Genomic DNA, 14737 nt, shown 5'->3' on the forward strand with positions numbered 1-14737 from the left:
ATGCCTGGCTAGAACTCTCTTGGAAGCCATGTGGGATGAAGGTGCCGAATATAGGTGAACACACACCCACCGTGCTGCTTTGGAGCAATGACTTCTCACTTCCAAAGATACCGCATGTCATGTGGACAGAATGTATGACTTTTCACTAGGCTTTTCATTCCTGTTAGCAGCTATAGTCAGTTGATTGTGGTGCTTATGTGATTGGGACAACCAGATAGAGCAGCTTACATGCTAGATTCGTGGGTTCTCATATGCGTAGGCATTTTCCTTTTTGAAATCTTTCTAGATACTCCAAGGCATGTTAGTGATTCTCCTTTATTCAGTCATAAGGGCTGGTGCATAGCTGTCTTCTGTCACTTAGCAATTGAGTTGTAAAGTTGTTGACTGCTCCCGAGACAGCAAGCCCTTTAAATATGGGGGCATGGCATCTTTGCACCATCAGCACCCAGCACAGTGCCAGGCCCAGAGTCAGTACTGAATAAATGTTGGTTGTTGGGTGAATGGATTGGTAAAAACTGCAGGAACTGTATCTTGTAATTATATCTAGGCAGGATAAACAGGCCGCTGGAGACCAATTATAATTCCTCTTGCTTGCAGGGAGGCCATTAACATTCTGAGATTATAACTAATTGTCAGAAGCCTATTTTTCTCTCTCAACACGTTTTCACATTAAGGCTTCCTCATTTTTTGTTGTCATTCCTGAAAGGGGATAGTGACGCTCAACAACTAGGCCACACACACACCAAGAGGTCCGACTGGAGATTTTATTCAAGGGGTGGGAGGAGAGAGATAGAGCAGAGAGAAAGAGCAGAGAGAGAGAGCAGAGAGCAGAGACAGAGAAGAGGAAGAAGAGAGGAACAGAAGAGAAGAGAAGAACAAAGAAAGGAAGGTCCTTTTATCAGTTTTGGGCTGGGCTATTGCTTATATATGAGTGGGCTACTTTAAACCTATCACGGGCCAGGTTGCTTTTTATGGGTCCAGCCCTGCAGACACAGGTTTCAACTTCTCCCCACCGCTGTGGCCTTGGGGGAGGGAAACCAGAGATAAGGGCAAGAGGTCATTTTAGGAACCAAGAGGTACCAGGAGAATGCAGCCTGTGATGACAGTGTCACAGCATACTTTAACATGATCAATTCCCTAACAATTCCTGTTTTTAAGCTCATTTTTATTTGTGCATTTATTTAAAAAGAATGCTATGGTTATTTGCTATGAAGAATACTTGGCTCTAAGCAACTTAGTGAAGATTGTCCTTCTATACAAGTGGTTCCCAGGGCCACAGGAATATAATTTCTTGTCACTCTGTGTACTGACTTTTAATGATTCTGTTTTATTCTGTGTAGTAATAAGGTCATGTGGGTATGGCAGCAGGGGAGGAGTAGATGGAGATACTGGGAACTCTTTAGTTGCTTGTTACCCTGGATACAAAAGCCACATACTACAACTGTCACTTTGTACAACTCTGCTAAGCATCGCATCAAAAATACATGTTTCCTGAGTTTGAAGACAGCCTTTTGTTTATTTAGGTTACAGGGCTGGTTTTCTCTCTCCCACCCCACCCTGATTAGTGTTTTTCTCCTCTTAATTGCTTGTGTGCAAATTCCAAATAGAGTAATATGTAGGTTGCCTACTTAACTAACGTGGAATGGCAGTGCTGTGTACATACTGAGAATGAGACTTCAGAGGAAATTTGCCCCTCCTCCCCCCCCTCCTTCCTCCCCTTCCTTCTCTCCTTTTTTAATTTTTTGGGGAGAGTTGGATAGTTCATTTTATATATTTTGGGGGTAACTTCATTTTGTTTTTATTTCAACTTTCAGGAAAGTTGTAAAAATAGCAATATGAACTCCACAATACACTCTATCTACCTTCTCTAGTAGTTTATGCAATTTTTTTTTTCTTTGTACCTGGGATTGAACTCAGGTCCTTGTGCTTGTAAGGCAGGTGAAGGAACCACTGAGCTAGTTCCCAGGCCCTCTAGTAGTTTGTATTTAGTTTCATTTCTTATATCGTTTTCCTTCCCGCAAGGAGTGGGGGTGTGTGTGGGCGCACAAGTTGGAGGCCTTATGTTTCTTCACATCTAAATACTTTAGGTTTCTGTCCTGAAAACAAGGAAATTCTCTTGTGTTACCACCATATCACAATGATCAAAATCATCAGGGAATTTAACATGGATACAGTGCTCATGTCTCTTATTCACAGTTCATATTCAAATGTTGTTACTTGTCAGGGAACTGAGTCACATCCCTTATTGCACTGAGCTGTGCTATCTCCTTGATGTCCGCTAACCTGGAACAGTTCTGAGTAACATGCTGAGAAAGTATAAGGCCACTTGTTAGGTAGAATGTCTCCTGTTTGGTTTTGGTTGCTGTTTCCTCGTGACTGGATTCAGACTCTGTCTTTCTGGCAGGAGTATTGTGGGAATACTGTATTCTCAGTGTGTCAGAGCAGGAGGCACAGACTCGATAACTTGGTAACTAGAAGTGGTATCTGCCACATACTCCAATGTGCTATCTGAGAGTGTTAAGGAAGGTTACTTAAAACTGTGAGTATATTTTTCCTCATCAAACTTCCACCCTAAGGGATATTGCCTATTGGTGATTCCATTTGGCATTCTACTGGGAAGAGTTCCTATCTCCATTATTTGCTAACAGTTTATGGAAGGTTTTCAAGCCTATATTCAGGAGGCCTGTGGTAGGCAATTTTCGTTTTCTGTTGTATATTTGTCAGGTTTTAGCATCCTTTTTTTTTTCACGATACTGGGGAATCTCACTCAGGACCTTGCGCTTGCGAGGCAAGTGTGGTGCCATTGAGCTAAATCCCCAGCCCTTAGCATCATTGTTATTCTGGCCTCAAAAAATAACTTGAGAAGTATTCTATCCCAATCTACTTTTTAAAAGATTTTGTTTAAGATTGGAGTTATTTTTCCTCTTACTAAATATTTAATTCACAGTAAATCTCACTGATTCTAGTGAGATGGTTTTTTGAACCACTTTAAACGTAGGGCTTCATTTTTGTACTGTCATCTGTGTCATTGGATAAGTTGGATATTTTAGAGAAATAATTACTTTCATCTAGATTGTCAAATTTATTGGGTTACAGTTGTTCAAAATAGTTCCTTATTATCCTCTTAATAGGCCTTTTAATGCCTATAAGATTTGTAGTGTTAGCACTTTTATTTATGAAATTGGTAATTTGTGTTTTCTCTGTTTTTTCTTAAATGGTCTTGTTAGAGATTTATCAATTTTATTTATGTTTTCAAAACAATTTTTGGCTTCATTGAATTTCTCTGTTGCTTTTTTTTAAGGATTGAAATCTTTTTTATTATATTTTAGTTTGTGTGTAGTGTATAATGTTTGCATTCCTTGTGGGAAGTTGGCATGTGTTCATAACACGTCTTAATTTCTTTTTTCATCCTTTTTCCATTCCCACCCTCCCCCTTCCACCCATCTCTTGATCCTTTCCTTTTTGTGTTTGTGTACATGTCTACAGTACACAGTGTTTACTACATTCCTTGTGTGGCATTGATACATGTACATAAGACATTCAGATTCCTTTTTGTCATCCCTTATCCCTGCTTTCCGTCTCCTCTCCCTCCATTTCTTGATCTTCTTCACCTTTGAGAATGGTCTATCTCCCTACTTCCTATTATCTTCCATTTTGCTCTTTACTTTTACTCTGGGTTTCTTGTGTAGGAGAAACCATGTGATATTTAAGCTTGTGCATCTGATTTATTTCACTTAACTAAATTATGGTCTCAAGGTACATTAATTTTCCTCCAAATGATTTGAGTTTGTCTTTCTTTATGGCAGAGTAGAATTCATTGTGTATCATTACCACATTTTCTTTATCCATTCATCTGTTGATGGACATATAGGCTGCTTCCAAGATTTAGCTCTTATGAGTTCTGTATAAACATGGGTGTGCATACATCATTATCATAGGATCTCTTTAAGTCTTTCGGAAAGATACCTAGAAGGGGAATAGCTGGGTCAAATGGAATTTCTAGTTTTAGCTTTCTGAGGAATCTCCATACTGATTTCTGTAGTGGTTGTACCAGTTCACATTCCCACCAACTATGTAGAAGGTTCCTTTTCACCTGCAGCCTGTCCAGCATTTGTTATTATTTGATCTCTTGGTGGTGGCCACTTTTTCTGGGGTAAGGTGGGATCTCAGTGTTGTTTTAATGTGCATTTATCTAATAGACAATGATGTTGAGCATTTCTTCATGTATTTATTGGCCATTTGTACTACATCTGTGAAGTGTCTATTTTCTCCATTTTTTTGATTGGGTCTTTTATTTTGGAGGAGTCTTAATTTTTTTGCATTCTTTATATATTCTAGATATAAGCAATTTCTTAGAGATTGCTGTCGAATTTCTTTCCCATTCTGTAGGTTGTCTTTTCACTCTGTTGGTTGTTTCTGTATCCTCTGGCCGGTTTCACTAGCTTTCATGTGCCAGTACCATGATTTTTTTTTTTTAATCATAGTAGCTTTTAAATTTTTATTTATTTATTTTTATTCACTAAGCTTATTGGTACATTTTAGGTATGTAGTATGATGACATCGTCATTGGGAATTTGTACCTTTACATGATATATCTTGGTTCTTATTTTTTCCTCATTCCCCTGCCCTCCCTTCAACTCCTCTGCCTCTCCCTATTTACAAAGACTTTGTTTCCATTATTTCCTTTTCTCATACTTTTTCCTTTCCCCTACGCCTCCCACTTCCCCTCCCACTTCCTCTTCCCCTTTAGACCTTTTTCTTCTCGTTTCACATTATCTATTATACATTTTGATCCTTATTTGTGCTTTTAGTTTCTCACACCAGATAAACTATTCGGTATTTACACCTCTGTGTCCTGTTTATTTCACTTAGGAGTGTGGCCTCAATGTGCATCCATATAGCTGTAAATGACTCTAGTTTCTCATTCTTTATGGCTGAATGGTGCTCCATTTTATATATTTATAAAAAAGAAACACATCTTTATCCAGTCTCCAGCTGATGGGCAATTGGGTTGTTTCCAAGTTTAAGCTATTACAAATTGTGCTGCTATAAAAATGGGTGTGCACAGGTCACTGTGGTATGATTCTTCTAATTCTTTTGGGAAGATACCCAGCAAGAGGGATATCTGGGTCAAATGGGACTTAAAATCCTAGTTGTTTGAGGTATTTCCATATTGATTTCCACGGTGGTTGCACCAGTCTGCACTCCTACCAAAAGTGGAGAAGGGTTCCTTTCTCCCCACAACCCTGCCAGCATTTCTTATTGGTTGATTTCTTGATAGCAGCCATTCTTTCTGGGGTGAGGTGAAATCTCAGTGTTATTTTCATCTGAGTCTCTCGAATGACCAGTGATGTTGAACTTTTTTTTGTATGTTTATTTGCGGCTTTTACTTGTTTGTCTGAGAAATGTCTGTTTATTTCAGATGCCCATTTTTTAATTGGGTCTTTAAATTTTGGGGGGGGGGTCTGATTTTTTCAAGTTCTTTATGTATTCTAGATAGTAGACTTTTGTCTGAGGAACAGCTGATAAAATTTTTTTCCCATGGTGTAGGTTGTCAAATCACAGCTAAAGTCCAGAATTGTGATGCTTTCAGGATACTTTCACTATTCTGGGTCTCTTGGTTCCATATCAATTTTAGGATTCTTTTCTTGGTTCAGTGATGAGTGCTGTTTGAATTTTGGTTGGGATTATGTTAAATCTGTATACCAATTTTGGAAATATGACCATTTTGACTGTATTGGTTCTGCCTATCTAGAAACGGGATGTCTGTCTGTTTCCTGATGTTCCCTTCAATTTTTTTTTTCAGAGTACTATAGTTTTTGTTATACAGGCCTTTTGCTTCCTTAGGCTAATTCTTAAGTATTTAATTTTCCTTTGTGCTATTGTAAATAATGTTTTTTCCCTAATTTCTTTTCTTAGTGGGTTATTAGTGTACAGGAACACTATGGATTTTTGTGTTGATTTTGTTTCCTGCTATATTACTAAATTTGGTTATTAATTCTAAGAATCTTTTGGTGGGTTTTGGTGAATTTTTCTATATAGAGGATCGTACCATCTGCAAATAATGATAATTTGACTCCTTTTCCATTGCACATCCCTCTTATATTTCTTGTCTAATTGATCTTGTTGATCTTTCACATATGTTGAAAAGGAGTGATGTTCTTGTTTGTTTTCTTTGTCATATATTTCTACCATTCATTTACTTATTTATTTATTTATTGTCTTTTACTTTTCTTCAGCTCAGTTTCGTTGCATTTTTCTAGCTTTATAAAGGGGAAACAGTATTTTCAAGCCTACCTTTTTATTTTAAGTATGTAAAGATATATGTTTAATGTTTACATTTTTGTGATATATTAACCCCTTTATCATTAAGCAGTATATCTGGTAGTAATCATCTGTCTACTGTGATATTAATGTAACAACCCCAACATTCTTAGACTTATTAGTGTTTATGGTATTTGCTTATATTCTTTTATCTTCACCCTGTATTTCTAAGCAGAGTGTTTCTCCTTTCATTAGCATATAGTTGAGTCTTGTTTTTGTATCTAGGCTGATAGTTTCTGCTTTTTAAGTGGAATATTCAGTCCATTTATCTTCATATGATTATTAATGTGTTTGGATTTATTTCTGCCATTTTGCTATTTATTTTCTATTTTTCTCATCAGTTTTTGTTTCTCTGTTATTCTTTTCCTTCTTTCTGTTGGGTTAATTGAATATTTTTTAAAGATTGTGTCTTAATTTCTCAATTTAGCAATGTAGCTGGTGTAGTGGTTCACGCCAGTAGTCCCAGCACTCAGGGAGCTGAGCAGGAGGATCCCAAGTTTGAGCCCAGTGTGGTCATCTTAGTGGCTGAGGGAGGCCCTGTCTCAAAATAAGAAATAAAAAAGGGCTGGGGGTGTAGCTCAGTGGTGCAGCCTGGGTTCAGTCCCCAGTACTGAAGTGGGGGTGAGCGCTGCAGGGGCTCATAACAATCTCACTTCACTCACTTCTGTCCTTGGTGGTGTTGTTTTCATACACGTTGTTATAAATTTCTTTTGAAGAAGTTAATAAAAGAAAAAAATACAACCTTTTATACTTTAATTTTTACCATTTTTGAGGATTGTCATTCCTTCTTTTCCTAGAACTGAGTTGTCATCTGGTGTCATTTCCCTTCCTAACTTACTTTTTAGTACTTTGTATAGTTTAGGCCAATGGATTATGAAATCTCTGTTTTGGTTTACCTAACAGTGTCTTTAGTTTACCTTCATTTTTGAGTTATAGTTGTGCTTGATAGAGAATTGAGGTTGACAAATGTGGTTTTTCTTCCTTTAGCATGTTTTAAAAAAACATTCTGTTATCTTCTGTTTCTTGTGGCGATTCGTTGTGTTTCACATTATGCTCATCTTGTTAGTGATGCATGTGGCCTGGACCCTTTGGTATTTCAAATGACTAATTTTCTTGTTATTTACAGATCATCTGCAAAGTGGCTTCAATGCTGAGTAAGAGCACAGTTGAACGCCTGCTACTCCCTCGGTTCTGTGAACTGTGTGGTGACAGGAAGCTCTTTCAAGTTCGGAAGGTGGGAACCACAAGAGATTCAAAACTCTTTAAGTTAAAATATTCAAAATCAGTTCCTCTAAAGAACTGTTTACTTCTTCAGTAGACAGTCTGGAGGAAAATGTGGCCATCACAAAGCTGTAAGGAAGATATTTGAACCATGTTCTAGTTTTTATTGCAATTAGGAAATACTGAGAGACCAAGGCATAAGAATCTTTGTGAGCAGATTAGTTGCTCTTGGGTGAGAGGTGAGAGGTACGGGATCTGGCCAGCTGATGGTTACATGTTAACCAGACCTACAAGGTCTTTGATTTCCTGGGGTGATTTGTGTCAGAACCCTCTGTCTTGGCTGTAACTTCCAACCCCAGCCGGGCTTCTCTGTTAGTTGCTTGACACTTCCATTGTCAGATTCTTCCTGTGGAGGCTGTTGCTGTCCTTCGCTTAATAACCTCAGCCTCCACCTTGCTGCCTGCAGGCCTTGCTCCTGTGGCTGCTCTGCATGGGTGGTTCGTGGGCGGTTCGTGGGCAGGACAATGGCCTCACCCACCAGGCAGAGACTCTAACAGCGCTCTTTATTCCCTGTTGCTAACCAAATGCATTATGTATCAAGATCATTTAAGAGGCAGAAAAATCCTGAAATTGAGCACCTTGCAAATCTTCTGTTTTTGATGCAGCAGAGACCTAGCATGGTGCTTTGTGGGTGCTGGGCTTGCTAAGGGCTTGTTATCTGCCTGACTAGAGGCATAATTGCTCTCCAGGTTCCTTCTTGTTAGTTTTACAATTTGTTAAAAGAAAAAAGAGAGATAAGAATAATGAGTATGTCTTTTGCATTCTTAAGGTGTGTGCTACAAATTTTGGTGATGTTTGTCATGCTGTTGGACAAGAAGCCACTGAGAAATTTTTGGTATGTGAAGTTTTTTTAATCATAATTGCTGATTTACTTCTTAGTGTGCTTCCTGAATCGGTGTAAGGTTTTGTACTTAGGAGTCTGTTATTTGGAATGGCAACTCAGTTTTGCATTCATCAGTATCAAAGTTCTTGACTTGTGACGTTACCCTTTTTCCAAAGCAGTAGGCAGCTGGTCTGGGGAATGGGATGAAAGCAGCCTGGGGCCAATTTCCTCCAAAATTTGCTATTGCCTCCTTGCAGTTAGGTCACCGTCCCTTGTTTCTTCTCGCTGTCTAAGCCACTATCTGTCTCCTCTCCTTATTCTAGTACTCTGTCACGTTGCCCTTGGGCCTCAGAACCACTGGGATTTTTTTTTTTTTTTTCTTGGTTGGTAGGTCACTGGCCTGTCAGGTCTCTTTACAAATAAATATCTTCGCTGCCTCATTCCAGTCACCTTTCTCAGTTCTGTATACTACCCTGGCCTGTGTGGGTTTCACCTCTGGCCAGGCATGTGGGTCCTGGGGAGGCTGAGGGAAAAGGGGAGAGACCAGTCATCTGTATATTTGATAAATTCTCAAGTAATTCTGATGCCCAACACAGTAGAAAGCTATCTCACTAGCTAGCCAGGGGACTTTCTGCTCCTTGAGGTTTCCTGCTGTTTGGGCCTCTGCATATTGCTGACCCTGTTTCCGCAGTGTTTTCCCTATCTGGTGGGACCCAGCTTGAGGCCTCTCTATACCATTCTCTCCTTGTCCAGACTCCCCTACCCACTGTACTTACTGTAGAGTGTTTCTCTCTCCCCTTTACACACCTGGCCTTTTGTTTAGAGTGCCCCTTGCAAGTTTTTTGCGTGGGGATTTTGAGGGTAGGGCCCCATCCTGTTCATCTTTGTTTCTCCAGTGTTTACCTGGTGCCTGGCACTTAGAGGTCAGCTGAATGCTTAGAAAGCATTTGTTACTATTATTTGACAGAACGCCCTACCTGTATGGTGGGAATTTAACGCAGAGAGCATAAACATTAAATTGTTTTAAAATTTAAGTTCAGTAGTTTGTTTTGTTGGAAGTATAGGCTTGTCTACATAGTTCTAACATAAGAATAGTTTGTATTGATCTGCTGCTTCGAAGAAAGTGTTATCTTCTATTTATGTATCTGAATAAAGAACAGCAGTGGCCAACATGGTAATTGTGTAGGTAGATATTTCTATGACCATATCCTATTCCCATTTAGGAAACATTTTAGGCTACTTTACATTAGGATATTAAGATCAGAGCATTTTAAAGGATAAATTTTAAAAGAAAATGTAATCATGACCTTCACGTAAATATAAATGAACATATTTCAAAGATTACATTTAACAGCTAGGCATGGTGGCACATGCCTGTAATCCCAGCATTTGGGAGACTGAAGCAAGAGGATCTCTGAGTTCAAGACCAGTCTGAATGACATAGCAAGACCCTGTCTCAAAACACCAAAACCAAAACAAAACAACCCCCTCAAACCAAACCCTCAAAAAGCAAAAAACCCCAAGATTATATTTAACTCATTTATAAATTGAGGGAAGCCAGTAAGATGAACTGGAGTACCTCATATTTCTAGTCAAATCAAGGAATACCAAAGGGAACTTACAAAAAGAGTAAAAACTGTGTCCATGTCTACGATGCTAACTAATTGCATTCTACTGGACACAATTCGCCTTTCTGCAGGCAGGAATCATGTGTATTACTATCAGTTTGTAACAGCTGATCAGAGTTGTAGAATGCCTAGTCAGAGACAGTGACAGCTGAGAAATCCCCTAGGTAAGTTCAGTCTTTTACCATATTTATCTCCATTTCCTGTGATGAATATGCCATTCTGCTTTTTTGCAGTTTTCTCTATTATCTTATTAAATTTAGCCAAGTCACTTAACTAAAGTTAGGAGGTGAAGGAAATGTTATTTTCTTCTACTTACCACACTTTCTCTTTGTTTCACATGATTCCTTTTAGAGCACTTGTATATTTGCCTTTGTCCTTATTTTCTGGATCTGTCTTTACTGCAACATTAAGACAGGTTCTACCCATTCTTAGGGTAATCAGATTTGACTAATCTATTATTTGTTTTATTTTTTGCTAGCTCCTCAGGTTTTTCGAGCTCTGCTCAGATAGTGTATGGGGTATGCGAAAAGCCTGTGCGGAATGCTTCATGGCTGTGTCCCACAACACCTCCCCAGAGGTCCGCAGATCCCAGCTTTCGCCTCTCTTCATCAGGCTCCTCAGTGACCCCTGTCGTTGGGTGAGTGAGGGGTGCACCATCACCACATGGGCCTTGCCGTCATCCACCTCCAGCTGCGTCCAACTTCCAGGCCTTGCTTCAGTGTCTGGATTTGCATCTTGTCCTTTCAATTGCTGATTGGCATAATTAGACTTAGATCTTGTGAGGTCTAAATAATTTTAGGGCATCTAAGATCTGCAAAACATGGAGGTGAATATTGAGGAACTGGTACATAGCTCAACATGTGCAGTAAGTGAATGTCATAGAGGTCAGAACTGGGAAGAGCGCTGTAACTGAGTGGTTAGCTTTCGTGTTGTTACCATAAACTCGCCTGTGATGGTTAATAACTATCATTTGTTGTGGAGTTAATATTCTAAAAGAATGAAAAGTGCATAATGGGGCCAAATTTCTGCTTATTTTCTATTGAGAAATAGCTTCATTGGGGTTTAGGGACTGTTCTGGGAAGGAGTGAATTTGTATGGACCCCATTTGGTGGCATCTGGGCACAGCTGTTTCAGCCTGGTTCAGCCTGGCCCCCGCTGCACTGTCCTTTCTCTCTGGTTTCAGGTGCGCCAGGCTGCCTTCCAGTCCCTTGGGCCCTTCATTTCCACCTTTGCAAACCCCTCCAGGGCTGGCCTGTACACCCGAGAGGACGGCACCCTGAGCATGCAGCCACCAAGCCGGGATCTGGGGGCTGACTTTCCCTCTGCCTCCCCTAACCCCGGCGCTTGTAGCAGCACCTCCCCCACCAGGTACGCACCCTCCAAGATCACCACCAGGACTCCTGCTTAGCTCAAGTACCCACCTAGAATTCTAGCAATTACCTTGTCTGGAATTTTAGTAATAGTGACCTTCTGGGCAAGATGGAATATTAGAGCTTTAATTAGGTAAAGAAGCAAAAAGTAATTGCAATAATGATTTTGAAACCTGACTACTGGGTTATAAATAATGAAGCTACTGTATCTTCTAAATTTAGATAAAATATTCATTGAGAGTAGTGATTAAATAACCTATAAAGAAAAATTTCTTTTACTTTTTGATTAATGAAGTTCTTTGGATAATTTACATAGGGAAAAATGTGAATTCTCCCAAAGATCTGTGTTCTTTTGTGAAATAGGAGTTCTGTGCACATAAAGGTAACATTCCTGACCATAATTAATACACCCTACAATGTTTTGTGTGGCAGTTGATCTTGGGTTTTTTATATCTTCTAAGGATGAGGAACCCACCAAACAACTTGAGGTAGTTCATAAATGTCTCTCCATTGTTAGCGTTATGCAGGAGTGTGAGAACAGCCAGTTCACACCTCAGATAAAGATACAGGTCCTCTGAAGACTGCTGTGGCCTTCCCTTTACCCTTCCTCCATGAGAATTCAATGAGCTCCGCTAAATGTCAGGCCCAGCTGCCACATATATGGTATGTTTGGAAAGTATTCCATCCAGGGTGATTGAAAAGTATAGTGAATGTTTAAATTTTTAAAAAGATTTATTACAATAAAAGACACGTTGCTATTAAACCCCCCCCCCCGCCAATACTCCTTCTTGCTTTGAACATACTTAACCTGTCTTTCTTGCCACTTCCTGAAGCAGTTCCGGGAGTCCTCTTTCATGTCGTTAGTTGTGCTGTCGTGGCTGCCTCACTACCCTGAATTGACTCAAAACTTCTATGTTTTCTGGTCATCTTGACTGCGAGGAAGAGCCCAGGTCTTACATGATGCTAGATGCAGGGATGTAAGTAAAATAGATGAGAACACACCGCAGTGTCTGTACAAGCCTGCCTTTGCATCAGATGGCACTTGGTGGTAGCAGCATTCGCTGTGTTTTTTATTATATCTCATAAAGACGCTTCCATAAGAGGACTTCCGGTGCTTCTTCAGGAAATGGCAAGAACAGTGAACGCAAGTGTGTCCAAAGGAAGGGGGAGGATTTCAAGGAAGGCTAATGGCAATGTCTTTTACTGATATACATTTTATCTAAATATTCATCATGCAGTTTGATCACTTTTGTTCATCATAAAGACTTTCGGGATGTGCAACAAATAACCAGGCCTTAGTAATTTGGGCACCTTTTTATTTCCCAATGCCTGCCTGTGGTGGAAGCACAATTGGCACCTCCTCCTGGCTAGTGAGCTGGTTAAGTCTTGGCACCAAGAAGTTTTTGCAGCAGCCAGGGCACATTACCACTTGAACTCAGTGAAGGGTCGGCTGAACGTCTGTGTAGCATTTCCCATGAATGCTGCACAGCCCTTGGAGCAAAGGGGACTGCTTTGATCTCTTTCTTATGTGTGAGATTTTAATGTTCTGACACCAGGAGTCACTAGAAGGGCTGGTGACAAGTTAGGGGATAAGTACTGGGCTTGTGAGAATTCAGGTCTCAGGGTTTTCCATGTTACCGCCAGGCTATTACATGGCACTGAAAGTCTGCTTCCTTCTGTTTAACTCAGTTCAGCAAGTCCTGTGCAGAGAGAGCCAGATCCACGTGTAGAAGGGACACAAGCAGACATCAATATTTTCCTACGTGATGATAGATCTTCCAATGGCCTAACAGAAAACCCAAAGGAAGGTCCTGCTTTGGCTGGAGCTGAGCTGACTAGGCTTTCCCCAGAGGCCAGTGCCATCTCCAAACTCCGTCCTACTGACGACTTCCTTGTCCGCGGCCATCTAGATAAGTCAGATAATGTATTCAGTACTGTCCTGTATTGGCGAACTCCTCTCCCTGACATCAGCAAGGACATGGAGCTGTTTCTGAGTGAGGCTGGGACTCAGGAAGTGGGTCCCGAGAGTGTGTACAACAGCAGCTGTGTGGCCAGGAGTGAGATTCAGAAGGTCCTCAAGAGTTTACAGGCACATACGATGTGTGATCCAGATGTTCAAGGTAAATGTTCATTGTCATTAAAGGGAAAATGGGATAGAATATTTCTGTGTGGTGCATTGCACACGGCCACTTCCTTCTTCCTTAGGCCTGTGTGCTAGCGTGTGTGTCTGCCTGTGTTTATTTACACTGTACATGTGTGTACGGAAGAGACTGGTTTGGTCTCACCATGGCCAGTAAAGTCAGACATTTCCGTGTGGACCCGCGTGAAGACTGTGCCCCTTGTCCTGCAGATGGATGTCCTCATCTTGAAGGCAGTTCTGATAGAACAGGGGATGATGCTTGGGCATATCTGTAGCAGTGGAATTTTCATTAGCTCCATGGGTGCTATGACATCATTTCCCACGTCCAGTGCCCTTTCCAGTAGTGAACAGCTAAGGGTGGTGTTCCTTTAGGAGCTTATTAAATCATCCCTTAGCTCAACTCTAAGGTTTCTGTCTTTGTACTGCTTGGAAAAGTACAACTTCTTCTTTGGGGTATTTTTCATTTTATGACTAGTGCTCCCACTGAGCATCTGATCTGAGAGCCAGACCTTGCAATCCATATCCATTATCACAACTCTTCTTTCTCTAAACAGTGCTATATTTGTATTCTTCCTTGAGTTGGAGAAATTGGAAAAAACAACACTTGCTGCTGTTGCTGGGCAAAGATTTGTGAAGCTTTGGAGAAGGGAAATGTGAAGATCCACTTAGCCCTAAGATTATTCTTTGTCCTTAAGTTTATGAAGGAAATTAAATCAGTGTTTGCTGGAGGAATGAGCACATGTAACATATCACATTTAATAGCTATAGACAAAGGTCTGTTTTTGGAAAACACGTTACTCAATCTGTCTGATCCCCACTGTTAGAGCCCAAGCTAGGGGCCAGACAGCAGCGAAGAGCACATTTTGCCCTGGGCTTCTGGTTGAGGGGCTGTGCAGGAGCCCCACATAGCCTGTGGTGAGGAAAGGGACGTGACGTGCTCCAGAAGCACAGGCTGGGAGCTGCTCTTTCCTGGGGACAGAGCAGATGTCTGCAGAAGACACCCAGAGCAGGTGGGATTTTACCTGGGCTTGGGGAGGGCTGTAAACCGCTATCTCTTGAGGTGGAGAGATGAGTGCTGGAGAGTTCTTCCAGTTCCTTGAAGACATTTGTAGTATCTTGCATGTATACGCTACTTTTTTTTTTTTTTTTTTTTTTTTTTTTTTTGGGGTTT

The 14737-nt window shown here is 40.5% G+C and overlaps 1 protein-coding gene across 2 annotated transcripts in view; it reads left to right on the forward strand.

Moving 5' to 3' along the window:
• Positions 1 to 14737, forward strand: part of LOC104865314 (serine/threonine-protein phosphatase 4 regulatory subunit 1-like) — an 82873-nt gene that overhangs the window by 52928 nt on the left and 15208 nt on the right. For both annotated transcript variants that reach the window (XM_010628776.3, XM_010628777.3), the window contains 5 exons: positions 7451 to 7558; positions 8375 to 8440; positions 10535 to 10693; positions 11240 to 11424; positions 13116 to 13546. In XM_010628776.3, the coding sequence (XP_010627078.1) occupies positions 7451 to 7558; positions 8375 to 8440; positions 10535 to 10693; positions 11240 to 11424; positions 13116 to 13546 (949 nt within the window). The remainder of the gene's footprint in view (positions 1 to 7450; positions 7559 to 8374; positions 8441 to 10534; positions 10694 to 11239; positions 11425 to 13115; positions 13547 to 14737) is intronic.

Source organism: Fukomys damarensis, unplaced genomic scaffold, assembly GCF_012274545.1.
Source record: "Fukomys damarensis isolate Sample0158 unplaced genomic scaffold, DMR_v1.0_HiC HiC_scaffold_22, whole genome shotgun sequence".
NCBI classification, from domain to species: Eukaryota; Metazoa; Chordata; class Mammalia; order Rodentia; family Bathyergidae; genus Fukomys; species Fukomys damarensis.